Source organism: Colletotrichum fioriniae (assembly GCF_027942845.1).
Source record: "Colletotrichum fioriniae strain IMI 355084 chromosome Unknown scaffold_6, whole genome shotgun sequence".
In the NCBI taxonomy this organism is placed as follows: Eukaryota; Fungi; Ascomycota; class Sordariomycetes; order Glomerellales; family Glomerellaceae; genus Colletotrichum; species Colletotrichum fioriniae.
The window spans coordinates 1,322,263-1,338,806 of record NW_027076842.1 but is presented as its reverse complement, the minus strand read 5'-3'; the positions used below and the strand labels follow the sequence as shown (position 1 = coordinate 1,338,806).

Genomic DNA, 16,544 nt, shown 5'->3' with positions numbered 1-16,544 from the left:
TTGATCTTCCCAGATACATCACAACGGCTCTGTATGACTTGCATGGCTCAACAGCTAGCTACCTTTGGGGACCAACAGACGACCATAAACGTACGCCTATGGTCTTCGAGCATTCACATGTGAAAGTACCCAGACTTGCCACGTCCAGGAGATATCCTGCCCCCCAACATGCTACGGAATATCTGTTGCAAAGTTGTACCATTCATTTATCCTCGACTACCCGAAGGACGTTGCCTTTCGCAAGAGCAAGTCGCCTACGTTGGTCTAATGCAATTCTAGTGTAACACACATTGACATAACCCTGGCCAAAAGCATGGGAAACCGATTTGAAGCTTGCCTTCCAACTCCTCCTACCTCCTCTCAAATGATCTCGTCCCCGTTGCTTTCATCATCGAATAGAAGACCTCGAAGCAGTGGTATCGATCGCATGGTCACGCCGTCAAACGCATGAAAGGTGAGATTGCCTCCCCGTCCTGACACCGAAATCGCAGCCACCGAAGAAAATTGTCGTGAGCTCATTCGTAGGCGGCCGTTGAAAAGAAAAAAGAAAAGAAACCCGTTGAAGCCTTGACTTCGCCACACTCCATTGCTGGATTCCTGCCTCCCTATACTCCCAAACGCCACGATAATATGCTTGCGCAAGCCGAAAATTCCATACCGCCGATTTGATCGAGGCCTATTTGAAAAGACTTCGCAGATCCAGCAGTCTCTGCCGGGCCGCTTCGCTCTTGTCGAAGACTCTCTCCTTCCTGTCCATGCTGAGACTCGCCAGCTTGTTTTTCTTCTCCTGCAGTTCGAGCATCTTCTCCTCAAAACTGTTTCTCATGATGTAGCGAACTGTTCGAACCGGCCGCTTCTGCCCGAGACGGTGAACACGGTCGATGGCTTGGGCCTCGGCCGCAGGGTTGTACTGAGGCTCCATAACATAGACGTTGCTACCTGCTGTCAGGTTCAGGCCGAGACCACCAGCAGTGATCGACACCAGGATCACGTGGACTGAGTGGTCTTCCCGGAAACTGTCCATCGCCTGAGTTCGAGCGATGCGCGTCATGCTGCCATCCAGCCTGACGTACTTCACGCCGACATTGTCAAGAGCCATTTGAATCAAATCAAGGTGGGAGGTCCACGTGGAGAACACCACCGATTTGTACGGCGGCTCATCGGGGTTCGCATCAGTGTCAGCCTTTGACTTGAGCAGATCCTCGACCAGCGCCCTCGTCTTTGTGTGCGGGCCCGTGTATTTTCCAAAGCTCTTACGGCCATTCGTTGTAGTCTTCTCCTTCGCAGGACCCTCGTGCTCCACCTTGAGTCGAGATCGACGAATATCCACGTAGGCAGGCTTGATCACGGTGGAACAGATGGGGCAAGGTCCCAAAGCCTGGCCAGGAGGGAGCAGTCGTCTAGCCTGTTCCTTGACACCCTTAATGCAGGAGCCGCAGATAATGTGGAAGCAAGGCGTCATGTAACCGAGAATGTCCTCTTGTCCCTCGGACTCGATGCTAGCGTCGTCGTTGGTCCCTAGTTTCTTCGAGCAGGCACTGCAAGCATCCGTGTTCGTCTCCTGCATGAGCTCAAACATCTCATATGCTTTACGATCCGACAGGCCAGGCTTCTTGTCCTCATCGTCGCTGTCAAGGTCAATAGCCATGTCAGCAGTCATACCCTGCAAGGCCTCTAAATCTTCCTGATTCAAGAGATCCTTGCCGTGGGCACATAGGAGTCGAAGCCGAAGAATGGATCGAAGGATATGAATGTAGGTGTGACCGCCCAATGCCTTCTGTACGCCGTTACCAGAAAGCACCTTGACACGATCTTGAGCATTCTTCTCGAAGAGATTGTAAACCTCGCGCTCCTCTTCTGTGAAATCGAGCTTGACAATGTGGTCGCTTCGGGGCGGAAGGTTGATCTTATCCTTCAACCGACGGAGTGTGACACTGTCAACAAGCACGCGGAGTTTCGGAACAATCTCCGTGTCACAGGCCTTGAATGGGTCCACGATGAACCGGTTGAACTTGTTGCGGTCATCGAATGGCTTCAGCCGGACAAACTGAAGGAGAGCGGCCAAGTCCTCGAGTCGATTCTGGACGGGCGTGCCAGTCACAGCCCAACGGCGGGCGGCCTGAAGACGAACAATGGCCTTGAACTGCAGAGTCGCGACTTCGCGAATCATGTGCGCCTCGTCCAGCACGATTCGGAACCAACCAATCTCCTCAAGAGGATACTTGCCAGACTTTCGCTTGCTGCGAGCGCCTAGCTCACTAGAGACAGAGCCGTAAGTGGTGATGACCAAGTCAAAGTCGGCCAATTTCTCGACATCTTTGATTCTATTCGAACCGTGATAGATATAGTAGCTTATCTCTCCTGGCGCAATGTGTTGCTTGATCTGCTCTTCCCAGTTCGTGACCGTACTCAGGGGACACACGAGCAATGTAGCCTTGGCGTTCATTGCGATGCCTGTCAGAGGCAGGGAGCTCGAAGCTGTTGTCTTCCCTCCAGCTTTCTGGGGTGGCATCTCGGGCTGGACTGGTGTGCGACCTGCCCATTCCTTGGCTTGATCCAATGAGCCGGCAATGAGCGAGAGGATGCTGAGGGTCTTTCCTAAGCCCATCATGTCGGCGAGCAATCCGCCGTGGGTGTCTGCGGGAAGATTCCGCTCTTGGTGGCCAGTGATGACGTTGTAGTAGAACTTCTGTCCAGTGGGCCCGATTTTGAGCTGCCACATGGATCCCTTCACTCGTTCTTCCGCCGTCGACTCCTTTTCTCTCGCAGTCATGAAGTAGAGGCCTTGCTTCTGATGCTTCAGTAACTCTGTGGTGACGATAGGAGCTGGATCCATTTCAGGAAGCTCATCGGTCTTTCCCATGGAGTCGAAGACGCCCATCACGTCCGATCTGATCTCTTCGACAGTGCGCGGGGTGGGATTGGTGTAATAGGTAGACGAGGAATGATTGTTGTACTGGGCGAGAGCTCCGGCCAGGTTTCTGGCACCGGGCGCTGGGTTAGGCTTGTTGGCTGTATGAACATTCTCGTACCTGACGCCTTTGTCAACTCTGTTGGGATGGCGCAGAACAATCTTGTATCTCTCAAAGTGCTTGCCGACAGCCTTGACAAATCTGTACTGGCCATACAGTGTCATTTCCACGGGGTAGGATCTCGAGATCGCCTGGCCCGGCTGCTCATCCGCTTGCTTTCTACGCGCAGGAATCTTGCAGTCCGTCCGGAGGCGCACGTTGGAGTCCAGCAGGGGAACAAGAGCATTGGCTGTATTGGCATCCACATTTCCGATGATGTCGCGAGTGTAGTCGTAGGCCTGGATCTTCTTGGTCGAGTCCCCGATGATTCGCTTCAAAACAATCTTAACTGGTGGCATGAAGTCGGCTCCGAAGATACTCTGCGTGCCCGGTTTGGCGGAAGGTACCTTGTGGCAGTCCAGGAAGCCGGTGAGCATGCCGTAGCAGACCTCCTCGGTTGCGGGGTCCTCCACCATGACCACATCGTCGCCCTCCTCTGTCAAGTCCACAGTTTGGGTAGAAACCTTGGCATTCTCCTTCTTGCCTTCGTCTTGCTTTTCCTTCACATACGCGCCGAGCATTCCGCTACCGGCAGGCCCCATCTTCTTCTTGTTGTCGGCGTCGGACTCGGGGTCGGGGGTATCGAACTTTCGCCGCTTGGGCAGGGGCGCCGCAGCGCGATCTTGAACGTCATTCATTCTCTCGATCATGTTGGCCATTCCGTATGGAGAAACGCCGCCGTCGTGAACGGGAGTTGAAGCGCCCGAGGTGATGCTAGGCGTCAGAGACTCGCTAGTCGTGTCGTTGGGACTCGCGAACTGGAAGACAACAGGGTTATTGGTGGTATTTTGATTTCCCGGAGTAGATCGGTTCGATAAGTGCTGAGGTTTGGGTGAATTGCGCCTCGAGGCAGCGTTTGAAACAGCGTAGGATCGTGGGTTCAGCAATGCTTGCGCATTCCACGACTGTGGTTGAGGCTGGGCGTTGATGTAATTTGCTCGGCCTTTTTGTTGGAAAGGTTGTAAGTATTTGGAAATCACAAAATGATGGACAGAAAGAGGTTGTGATTGTGGCAGAGGTTGGCAGAAGGGAAAGAGCAGTCGACCTAGGGCTTGGAGGGGTAGGCAACCGGTCCATGGCGGGGCTCACTCACCATTTGGCCCGTTTGGCGATGCCATGGCTGCGTCTCGATACTGTCGTCTAGTATGTTATTGTTGTTGTTGCTGTCGTGAGGAAGGTGCTTTAGCTTGCACACAGAGGGCGGGCTTCAGTAGAGCAGTCTGAGAGGGGTGGTTGCGATCATCACAAACGAGAGCGAGGTGTGGAGTCGTTGTTTGATATTGGCGTGACAATGAACAGTCGTACCGTAGATAAGTCGACCTCAAATCCAGGAAATATGTGAAAGAAGTGGCAGAAGCAGCAAAGTTCCGAATAACGAGTGTCGCTCAAGGGCATAGATTGAAGGCAGTGATGATGCAGATGGTGAGAGGCGAGGAGAGGAAGGCAGGCGCAAGGCTATATCGCGGTTGAGATGAGTTGGTCCGGGGGGTGATGAGAGTGTGATATTAGAGGAGTCACTTCCGCAATGGTGAGTCGTCGAGTGAGTCGAGTCCACTTGAAGTAAGGTACTTCGTACTTTGAGCAGGCTCAGCTGGGGACCAGAAACAACACACAAGAGAGCCCAAGCGGAGAAGGTGGATGGCGCGAGAAGTCGGGGGAAGAAGGAGGCCAAAGGTCGAGTCAAGTCCGACGCCTATTCACAAGTGTCATTTGTTCCATATCATTGTTCTTGCGTCCTCATCAGATTCGCGGCGGTTGAAGAAGTTCTGTGCAGGGGGGGCGGCGCAAGGCGAAATGAAGAAAGCAGTTCAAACGAAAGGAACCAATACAACACCCCGGGCGAGATGGATGGAAGTGCAGGCTGAAGGAGGAGGGAAAGAATAGAAAAGGAAGCCCAGGTTGCCGTAAGGTGGTGGTAGACTGGTAGTAGTGAACTAGTGGTGGTGGTCGTCGTCGTCGTCGTGGAGGTAGGAAAAAAAGTGAAGGTAGGCGCGGCACATGGAATGTGGTGCAGCAGTTGGCTGCAGCCTTCTTGCAGCTGAGGTCACTCCCTGAGTTCCCTCCGCCTCTTGCAGCGGGGCAGCTGCAGTGGAGACCCGTTGATTCCCGATTTCCGATTAGCTACCTGGAAAGTTCGCATCCTCACGTGGCCACCCTTTACCATCTGTGCACCCCACTTTCTCCCATCTCGGCCCAAGCCTTTCCCACCTTCTTCCTACCCTCTATTACACCTCTTGGGTTCTAAGTACACCTCGACAGGGCGTCCGAGTGGTTCCCCAGAGGCAGCCTGTGAAAGGGTGGATGATCACTTGACCATGCAACTTTTTTTTCTTTCTTTCTTGTCATTTGTGTGTAAGGCACCTAGGTAGTATCATTATGGATGTTCCTAATCAGGCATATCCTGTTTACCAAACCTGCCCGCCTTACCACAGTGTCACCCGAATCTACCGGTGAGAATAATACATTTGACACTCTTCTTCGTATTCATCAACACCACCAACTGAACCATCAGCGTCACCGCCTCCCCTCCCAGTCTGAGCAACTGGCTATTACTCAACCTTCAATGTCCGAATCTTTGGGCAGTAGTATCTCGAGTGCGGCCCAAGATAACATGTCCCGGCCCATCTTTGACCTGAAGTCTCTTACACGTGTACTCCCTGAGGTACTCACTGATTCCAAGCGCTGCCCACCACCTTCAGTACCACGCAATTTAGATCGCTCTCACCCCACTACCAGCCGGACAATGGGCCATAGTGAACTTCCACACCCATTCTTTTGATCCCCCCCAACCGGGTCGATTCCATCATGGCCCTGGATGCCTCGATGGTTGTCTTGCGTTGATCTGAGGTGTGCGAGACATTTCCTTCGTGGCAAAGTCTCATCGGCGCGCTCAAAAACTCCGAACGACTAAAGGGACTAGAGCCAGCATACCAAGGATATAATTTGGTAGCACACCGCATAATCCCATGTGAGCGGTTGCATGACTGGCGTTATAGAGATGTTGTTTCCTTCTTCACGTTCCGTCCTTATTTAGACCATTCTGGGCTTCCTTTCGTGTTCGCGTGCTCCCAGGTCAGCTGACGATCAGACTTGAACTGATGTATCCACCTTCTTGTGTGCCTGCTCTCCAAGTAAAAGCCGAGGCAGCTGATCTTTTGGCTGGAACATATCCTTGGTATGCGTTCGGCTCCGGCTCCGAGTCCTGTGTCGGCGTCGGGGTGGGGCCTGTTTGCGGTCAGGCGACCTAGACCGAGAGGGGCTCTGGCTTCGTCGGCGCTCCAGCAGCACGACGCGGAGCAGACGCTTCCTCATGGGAGACACGTCCGTCGTACTCGGCATGCCACCGGCGACGGCTCCGGTTCGCGAAGACGCTCTGGACGATACCGGCGTCGGCGAGGTTGATCGACGACGGGGTCGGCCCCGGAGCGTGCTGGACTCGCCCGTGCCGCCGTAGTGAGTGGCCTCTAGGTCACATCTCGTGAGGCTGCGGTGCCTCTTGCGGCCGCGGAGAGCATCTGATTCGGGTGGGAAGGGGCTCGACGTTACGGAACGAAGCTTGGCAACCGTTTCGAGTTGGGACGTCATATTCACTTGACCGAAAATTTGATCAAAATTAGATGATGGGATGTCAGTGCAAATGTTTTGATGCAAGAAGTCACATATGGGAATGTAACACCTGAGCTGCTGTGTAAGAAGAAGCTGGGGGGGGAGCAAAAGGGTGGAGCGGGTTCAAGGCATGATAAAGAATTCATTCTCTACTTCCGTGGTAAAGTAACTAGGCCAGTAGAGGAGAGCAAATCACGAGGTAATCGAAAGATGTGCGCTGGGCGTCGTAGCTGATGATTTGACCTGATCGGGATCTTAGTATACACCGGGAGGCTTGACGTATGAAGATTATTCGGGTTAGACGGCGCGCTTCAATCATCCAAACCGCAAGCAAACGGTGATGGGGGATCTGTCACTCTGCAAGGGGGGGGATTGCCCAGGCTTGATCAGTCACCAAAAAAACTTACAAGACGCGGGGGATCATGAAAGTCGTTGGGACAGGATTGGTCGGGTCTTACAATCCTACCTACGCAATGCAAACGGAACCTTGGCCCGGGACGATCAAGTCAGAATCGAAAGGTCGGGTGATGAATCGAACCAATTCATGGAGGGGAGCACTCTAGGAGGGGGAGGAGGAGGAGGAGAAGAACGGTGCTGTGTGGGTGGGGTCCATGGCTGTGACCCGAGAGTTTGGGGGGGATTCTGGGGTGACAGCCGTGGCATCTCATTCGACTGAGGAGCAACACTACCAGTACCTAGCTTGGCCACTTGGTGAGGTAAGAAAGGCCGATATTACTTTTGGGTTGTGCAGTCGACGGCTTCTGTCCATCCTGCGCGGCATGTCTGGTTGCCTGCACAGCCGTTACCTCGTAGAACGCAGATGGGTATTTGACAGTGTTGATCAAAATGCCATCCACAGCTGGCTCAATCGAGATATGCAGGCTACCTAGCGAAACTACCTCAGAACCGAGTTTGAGAGTATCTCATCTGTCAACCACATTGTGCGAGCTGGTCAAGTATCCCTCGCTTTCCAGAGAGACCAGATCGACGAGCATCATCTTTCTTAGGTTTATTGCGACAAGTTCGATGTGAAGACGCTCCAAGAGTGTGGCCTGGCCACCTGTGTCTCACTTCAGACTGATAAGCAAACGCTGGCACCACCGCTCTCAGACTTGGATCTCCCCATCTCATTGGCTTTGGTACACGTTTGACAAGTGTCCGGCCTGGTATCAGCTGACCTGGAACGGCACAGTTGCTGACAGCAGTAACAAATGAGGTGATCTGAAAGACACGAGGAGTTCTACCTCGAGTTCCTATGCAATTTTCTGGTTCTTCAATACCTACCTAAGGTATCGGATCAGTTATCTCTGCTAATCAAAAGAGTCCAGCACCTTCTGAGCAAAGTTGCCTTAAAGGTACTTGACTTGACATCCATATTACCTAAGGTAAGTCTACTTGAGTCGGGTAAACACTGCGTCCGTTCCGCGTACCCCAATCACCGGCTCAAGCACTAGCACGGGGAAGCGCGGAGGCAAGGGGCCGACTGCCCAGTGCTAAACCGCTATGAACGCCTAGAACTGGCGACCTCGGTGCACCTCAGGCGCTCTGGAACCTTAAGCAAGCTTTTGGAGCAGGTACTTTTGAAAAGGTACCTGCCCAGGGTGACAGCAGCGCCGGTTGCACCCCAATGACAGCATCGCGGTCCGCCGAAACCACGGATTTCTAACGACACATGCTCGACGACGCGACTCACCGAGAAATTGCTCTGTGTCTACCACCGCCACGAGCACCGCTACAGCCCTACCATTTTACTTCCCTCCTTTGCTTTCATCGCCAACTTGCTGCCTGTTGTCTCCTTGAAGCCACCTTTATTTCTACAGTGTTATCCTTTTTTTTCTCTCTTCTCTCCCTGCTGAGGGCTTGACCTCGTGGCTTCCTCCATCCATCCTTAGGCCGAGATTCCGCATTCCCTTCGCTAGCACAATTATCGCATCCAAACGGAAATACAGCCGACCAACTAGCATACAAGCCTTCTCAACCGCGAGTTTTCATCCAAAGTCCTCCAAACCAACCCACATGGCTCTGACTTCCGGCCCTGCCTTTGCTCGATAATTACCTTGCCCTTTCCTTGCCGAGACGGTCCCTCATCCCTGGCCCCCCCAAAGCCACGATGCCTCGCTCTCGACCCCCGACGACAGGCTACGAGCGCCTCGCTCAAGCCGATGCGCTCTCCTCCGATTCCGAAGACGACGACCCTCTTACCCAGTCGTATGCCTCCCTCCAGCCGGCCTCGGCCCCTCGCTTCGCACCCATCACGCAACCGCGGCCCCGTTCGGGTATGACGACCCCCAAACCAGCGATAGCCGGCCCTTCCAGACCTAAGAATCGCCGTCGCGGCGGCAGCAATTCCGGTGTCGACATAAAAGCCATCAATGCTCGATTAGAACGATGGGCCGATGAGATCGCCAGCCGGTTCAAGCGCACAAAGGGGCGCGGCAAGACGGGAGACGATGAACATTTAGAGATCCATCATTCAGTATTCCAAGCTCCCGAGGGTGTCCGACCCATTACGCCTGAAGGTCTGGCTGCGCCGCAAGATGTCATGTCCAAGTCGCAGTTCGAACAGATCGTGGGCAGTGTCAGGCAGGCCATCCTTCAGGGCACGCATCCTCGAATGATTGCACAGGGGAGTTCCGGCAGCTATTTTGCCCGGAATACGGAGGGCAAGGTCGTGGGCGTCTTCAAGCCCAAGGACGAGGAGCCGTACGCAGCTGGCAATCCCAAGTGGAACAAATGGATCCATCGGAACCTGTTTCCTTGTTGCTTTGGGCGAGCATGGTATGATACTCTCCATACAATACCTCAAGAAGCTTCATGGCTAATCGCATCGCAGTCTGATTCCCAACCTTTCATACGTCAGCGAAGCGGCGGCATACACGTTAGATTGCCAACTGCGCACCCACATGGTGCCTTACACGGATGTCGTTTGGTTATCCTCAAAATCCTTCCACTATCCGTTCTGGGACCGTCGCAGCTTCTACAGAAAGCAAAAGCCACTTCCAGAAAAGCCCGGGAGCTTTCAGGTCTTCCTGAAAGGTTTCAAAGACGCCAATGTGTTCCTCAGAGAACACCCATGGCCCGACCAGTACTGGTCCGGCTTCAGGACCAACGATCCACATCGCAAGCGTAGGAGAAGGTGGGCAGACAACTGCCGGCCGAGCAGTGCGGCAGCCTTGGATGACATTGAGAGTGACGATGAAGGCAGCCGGGAACGGTTGCCGCCAGGTCCCGGACAACTTTGTGTGGACCGAAGGCTTGAAGCAATCATTCCGTGAAGAGCTCGAGAAGCTGGTCATTCTGGACTACATGATGCGCAACACTGATCGCGGCCTGGACAACTGGATGATCAAAGTGGACTGGAGCACACAGCAAGTATCGATCGTGTCGGAACCACTTCAAATGAACACAGACACAGCTTCATCGGAAGAGAGCGGGCCTCGCCCAGTAGACTTGAACCAGCGACCAGCAGCAGAAAACCGCTCCTCATACCCTTACAGGACGCAACAGCCGATGGAGGCGTCCAGTCCCAATCCAAGCGCACAAGATCCTAAGATAACGATTGGTGCCATCGACAACTCACTCTCCTGGCCCTGGAAACACCCCGATGCATGGCGAAGGTATGTGTCCCTTAGATGGTCCAATTCTCTTCTTCAATTTGTTCCGCGTGAACAGTAATGCGCGTGGAAAGGAATACTAACCGCCCATATCATACAGTTTCCCATTTGGCTGGCTGTTCCTTCCCGTTGATCTGATTGGACGGCCGTTCTCGCAAAAGACGCGAGATCACTTCCTCCCCCTCCTGACCTCAACGCACTGGTGGAGCCAGACACAATTGGCGTTGCGAAAAGTGTTCCAACTGGATCCCGATTTTCAGGAAAAGATGTTTGCTCGGCAGATCGCGGTCATGAAGGGCCAGGCGTGGAACGTGGTAGAGACGCTCAAGACACCGGATCACGGTCCTCTAGAGCTCACCCGGCGCGCCAAGGTCTGCGTTTGGGATGATCTTGTCGACGTGCCAGTTGCAGTGCCCATGCGGGTAACGTCCGCTGAGATGATGCGCGAGGCAGAGCTCCGACGCTCCATTGACGAGGGCGACATTGGCCAGGCAAACACGTCTGCTGCACCTACCCACCGCGTGGACGAGGACCTGCTCGGCTTCGCTAGTCCCCCGGCCGACATGCCTCATCCGGGCAGGTTTGAGCTTGCTCTAAGCCCGACGAGCGAGGGAGCCCAATCACCGGACGAGATGTCCATGAGCGGTTCGGGTATACTGGCGTCATCTGCACCGCTAGGTAATAAGGAAGCGGCGTCACAACGGCCCAGGTTCTCGGGACAATCGCACCGAGAGAGCTACCACGGCACTCGCGCCCTCAACATGTATTCTCCCGCTCGTCAGCAGTCCCAACAGCAGCAGCAACGGCGCTACTCTTTCGCGACGGCAGCTGGACGACGCAACAGCGGCAGCATCGCGCAGCACCTGTATGGCTCGCGCCGGAGCATGGAAGAGTATGACGAAGAAGACGACGTCGAGGAGGGCGACCTGGGCTATGCGGCCGCCGAGGGCATGGAGGGCAACCAACGCAAGGTTATTGTGGAGAGGTTGGAGCCGGTGAAAGCCAGGAACCCGGTTTTCACCTGCTGGTGATCCACCCATCCACTCGGGGGGCCTGCATCGAGCAAAACATTACGGGGGGGGGTGGCACGGAGTTAGAGAGGAGTTGGAGCTGGATTATCGATTGGTGGGGTCCCTTTTTCTCTTGCTCCGCCTGCGGTTGTCCCATGCCAGGGAAGGGGTCCCGCGGTGGAGAGAGGAGAAGGAGGAGGAGTCGAGAAGCGGTGTTTTCCCCCTCTCTCTTCCTCCTTCTTTTTTTGTTTTATTCCCACTTGCTTGCTTTGGAGCGGTTATTACCACCGAGTACGAAATAGGGGAGCCCGGGGGGGGGGGGGGGGTTCAATTTCGGATCGTGTGTCTAGAATAGCTGACTAACCCCTCCTTCTCTTCCTTCTGCACATCCCGCCCTTCAGCGCGTCAGCACAGAAGAGAAGAGAAGAGAAATCACGAAGAGAAATCACGATACACATGGCATATGGCGGCGTTTCTTGTGCATTCGTCCCTTGACTTGGCGTGGCTGGGCACATGGGAGAGGGAGAGAGAAGAGAAATCTCGGGTCGCTGAGACAGACAACACGAAACCGGACGGCGGGCAACAGCCAGAGACATGATGAGGGAGACACACGATGACAACACGACACAGTATCACACAACACGCGAGGAGGGACGTGGGTCCCAACAGGCCGCAGAGTCAGACCCATGGTCAGAAGAGGAGACAGGACTCCCAAAGGACATCGTGAGATGAACAAGGGTTGAAGGGATAGGCGCAGATATGAGAAACAAACGAAGGAAAAGCAAAGAATAGGGGAGGCTAGGTATGGGCCGTGAAGTGAGGGGAGAGAAGGGGTGGGTTCATACCGCAACAGTTGCATCCGTACCTACATTTGCTATTACTGTTGGTCCTTTTTTCCATTTTGCGGGAGGCTGGAAAGAGGGTTAAGAAAAAATAAGAGGGCGCGCATGCAAGTGACCTTTTTCGGCAACGAGGAAAAAAGGTCCCTTTTTTCCTGGGTTGAATCAGGCAAGGATTTCCAACTTGGCCTTGTCACCTTAGACCTACATATCTGCACCTTCTCGCGCGCCCATATGGTTCAGGGGATGGGAGAGGGGGCTTATGCGCCAACCGGCGTTTTCTCGTAATTCCAAACACGGTACCAAATAAAGAAGGGAGAAAGAAGCAAAAATACAGAGAGGACTTACCCATAGAAAGCCCAGGTGTTCACAGCACGGCCAAAGGCCGCGAGACACCTTGTAATGACACGTTTTGCAGGACGAGGACGAAAAGAGATGATGCGTTGTGCCGAAGTGACTGCTCAGGTCACACAGCAGGAGGCCTGGTTCGACCGTTGGGACGATGACGGTCCGCTCTCGACGAGTTGCGCCGGTTGTCTCTTGTTGGCTATCAATGCTCCTTGAAGCTTGCCAAAGGTAGGTATTCGAATCCTCTCGAGGTTGTCATCCATCGGTCATCAGTTGTGATCCCAAGTCGCGTTTCACGGAGAAAGAAGATGGCGGTAGCGGCGCGGCCGCGTCCCTTCGTCGTTGCAGGCCTGGAGGGCTGTACACAATACACGGTAAGTATGTGTGTGCGTGCGTGTGAATGTGTGTGTGAGTGTGCCAGGGTACCGCCCAGCCCGTGATCTGTGCGCGCCAGAATAATATTATAGGATGGGTGGGCGTCGGTATTACGTCCAAATTCCGCATCGTCGGTAGATGGCAGAAGAGATGAAAGAGGAAAAGTCGATTCATGTGCCCATGGCCGCAGTAAAGCCGCAGTCGCAGTCGCAGCCGCAGCCGCAGCCGCACCTTTCATCTCCTCCCTACGGGTTCCCGGAAAAGAGAGCGCGGGAGGTAGGACTCGCCGGATCGCAGGACCGGCACCGCGCGCTCCATGCCTTTTCAGAAAGTCAGCTCGCAACACCATGGTCTTCTAGAAGCATTGTTCCCCCGTCCTGGTGAAACGACAGGAACCTGGTCCTTGGATTTGCTCTCCGTAGAACCGGGGGCCATTGGTAGACGATTGGATCGTAGATGGCAGGCAACGCCGCTCGTCATCCAGGATTCAACAATAGGGGGGACTCAGCTGGGTATCTTTGTATCGCAGTGTCATGGTATTAGTCCGTAAGCTGTGGTTCCGTCAGCAAGACAGGGGTCGTAGGGGGCCGGTTGGCATCGATAAGGGGGACGATTATGCCCCAGCATCCCGTCCTATTGGAACCCGAGAGTACGGTTCTGTTCAAGAGGAAAATGAAGACGGAGGAGCCAGCAGGGTGCTTGTCGACTAGGGTTCCCTGCTGGCGGGAATGAATGTGACTCCTCATCGACAGCCAACTCATCTCCCCCCTCTCTGCGTAGGAAGAAGAAAAGCCGTTGGACGAGGGAAAGAGAAGCAGGCCACGGGCCAAATTTCTCTCATATCGGGTAAACGCGAGTTGTGGAATATTGTGTAAGTACGGATATGCAGATGCATGGTCCGCAACCGTGCAGGAGAGAGGTCGCGGTCAACGGCTGCCAAGTCGCGTTGCTTTCGATTTCCTCTCCAGACACCTGCTTGTTCTCATCAGACTCGTTCAAGTTGAGTGGCTGGAGGGATTATTACACACAGAAGTAACCTATAGAGCGATGGGTCGAATGCTCCCCTCTGACGTGCATCATCTCTGACAGGCTAATTTCTTGCCTGAATCCCCGATGCAAAGGAGTGTCTTGCGTCAGTCGATGAACAATAGCTACCTCTACTTGGGTAGCTGCTCGGTAAACGCATGCGCAGAGACACCATTTCGTTCAAGTTGCCGAGTGAGGGATCGCAACCCCCTGCTCCAGATTGTATTCCGTGGCCACTTGCTAGGTAAGTCTGTGGCTACCCAGCAAGCCATAAGCGTCAATTTGCCCATCGCTTGTCGCGCGGTATCCCGGCCGTTACAATGCATTGGGAGCCGCCTTGTAACCGGTCTTGCTTGTTGTAATGACATCGTCTGCCGTCCTCGGGGTCGCCTCCGGGCCATCCGCGCAACATGTTCGGCAACTCCATCTTTGCACAGCTACAACTTGACCACGGAGCTCAAGCAGGTCTGTTACGAGGCTGGACACCTCTATCTTACCGCTCGTCTTGACGTCAATCATGAACGATTCGGGGCGCGGTGGGTTGAATAGTTGCCTGGCGCCTAGCACAACCACAGTATGTCGTCGTCTCAAGTAGTCTCTCCCTTTGCTTTTTACCCGTCCGCCATGCAATGCATCTGAACCCGTTGGTGCAAGGGCTGCAGAGTGCAGCGAGTACGTGGCCGCTGTGGACAGGCATTGTGCTCCCAAGCACCAGGATGTGGTTTCCCCCGACAAGGAAGGGTTGTCGACCCTCGCTCCTCGGTTCCCAAATAGCTGGAACCAGGAGAGTTTTGTGGCTCGCGTCATCGCGCCCTCTCCCGAAACTCCACTGTCCGAGCCAGCAGCTACCTGGTCAGCCAGGCCAGGCTCTCCTCTGTGTTAGTTTCAAACCTGCAGAGCGGCCCGCCGAGGGGTTCGTTCGTTGAATTGGCCCAGCCAATTTCTTCTTCCAACCTTCATCAAATCGCCCCCGCCCAGGAAACATTGTTAGCTTAACCTCTGTGAGCTCTGCTGCCCAAAGTGCGACACGCCTGCCAAACAATTAGTCCAGGGTCAGAAGGGATGAGATGCTAAAGGAAAGGGACCGAGAGGGAGTGAGATAATTAAACCTTCATCAGCACGTACCCGAATACGCCAATGTGTCAATACGCAGCAACACAACTCATCAGCAAAAAGCCATGCCCCTACCTATATTTTGCAGACCGTTGCCTGTACCGTGCATATTGTACCGCCATCCGACCGAATTATTACCATCATGGTCTTGGGGAGGTGGTGTGGTGGAGGCCTGAGGTCGCAAGAGGCAGGCATGCGTGCTGAGCAAAGCAAAGATCGATGTTTCTGTCTGAGGCGCCCGTCTCCTCTCTCTGGCCGTTGTCGTGAGATACGGGCCTGGCGCGGGTCTCACTTTGCTGGCATCAGTGCAGATGATTGTCTGCTTTGTGTGTAAGGATCAGACCATAAACTCCGCCTTTGGTCACTGCCCGGCTGCATGTGATCCTAGCCTGCTTAATGCCAGACAGGTAAATCAGCATGGCAGTTTTCCCCGTCTTCTTGTGGTACGAGGTGATTTGGCTCGGACGAGCACGAGGAGGTAGCAATCGAGCTGTTCTTGGCCTCCCTTCTTCTATTCGTCTCCGGGCCATACAATTCGCAAATAGGCCTAACGACACCGAGAAGGATCCAAGTCCGTGTTCTCGGGAAATCTCAGCAAGTGGAAACCGCGAGTACTCGCGAAAGACAGCAGAAGTGGCGTCAACGTAATCCTTAGTCCACCACTGTATCCTATCGGGAGTTGTGCAACACTGCTCTAGCTCGACCTCCCACCACCTGTAGCTGCTGTGTCCTCATGTTCAAGCCAACGACCGGATCCTTGGGACATGGGAACCGCTGGAATTTGAGTAAAGCTCCGCGTGCGATGGGAGCGGATCGACCATGTAACCCCTCCTTTAAGCAACGCTCCTTTCCATGGTGAGGTAAGGGGGGGAGGGGTTAATCAGGAAACCAGGGATGGAGAGCCGTGTTTGCTGAAGAGCTTCCCATTGCCTGGGCACTGGCTGGAGGGTTACAGCAGGAATTCGTGTGTTGGGCCCAGTACTCAGGCCATGCAGTTGGTCTCAAGACAACATCCACCACTAGACTTTGCCGTGGGTGTGGGTGCTCTGGTTGTAGCAACGAGTATCGGTATGTTCGCCCAACTCCTGGGTGGCGGCGGTGAGCTGCTCAAAGAAGCTCAAAAAACTCATCGTCCTGGGTAAACAGAGAAGCCACATCCGGCCCTTTTGCAGCCTTGTGGGATGTTGGTCTGTGATGGTGCGTCCCGCTAGACAACGACCAGGTCGTTCAGGAAGACGACCGTCTACCTGGCTTCCGGAACAGCCTCTGAAGGTAAGCTACGGTTAACGGGATCCATGGATCTGGCAACTGGTAAAAGCGGTGTCCAAGCTGCCAGGATGGGTTGGGACCCGCTGTCGCACCCGCCTTATGCCACTCAATGGCCTGGGATTAGCACGTCTTGGTTGTCTGCCGGCTCCATTCTCGAATTTTCGTGTGTACAGGGGGGTCTGGGGCCAGCAATAACAGCAGAGGACATATCCATGTCACCCGAAGACTGCCTCGTCCGCACCGCACCGCGTACCAAAGGGTACCGAACAGGCT

General features: G+C 54.3%; 2 protein-coding genes across 2 annotated transcripts; one reads left to right on the top strand and one right to left on the bottom strand.

The window, feature by feature from the left end:
- Positions 1-676: 676 nt before the first annotated feature.
- Positions 677-4,189, bottom strand: N0V96_005793 (uncharacterized protein; the record flags this gene model as incomplete). The annotated part of the gene is made up of 2 exons (XM_053189588.2): positions 677-4,014; positions 4,165-4,189. 2 exons carry the CDS (start codon positions 4,187-4,189, stop codon positions 677-679), a joined length of 3,363 nt encoding a protein of 1,120 aa, XP_053053041.2.
- Positions 4,190-8,787: 4,598 nt separating this feature from the next.
- lsb6 (Phosphatidylinositol 4-kinase LSB6) lies at positions 8,788-11,322 on the top strand (the record flags this gene model as incomplete). The annotated part of the gene is made up of 3 exons (XM_065757494.1): positions 8,788-9,436; positions 9,883-10,294; positions 10,392-11,322. 3 exons carry the CDS (start codon positions 8,788-8,790, stop codon positions 11,320-11,322), a joined length of 1,992 nt encoding a protein of 663 aa, XP_065613837.1.
- Positions 11,323-16,544: the final 5,222 nt, after the last annotated feature.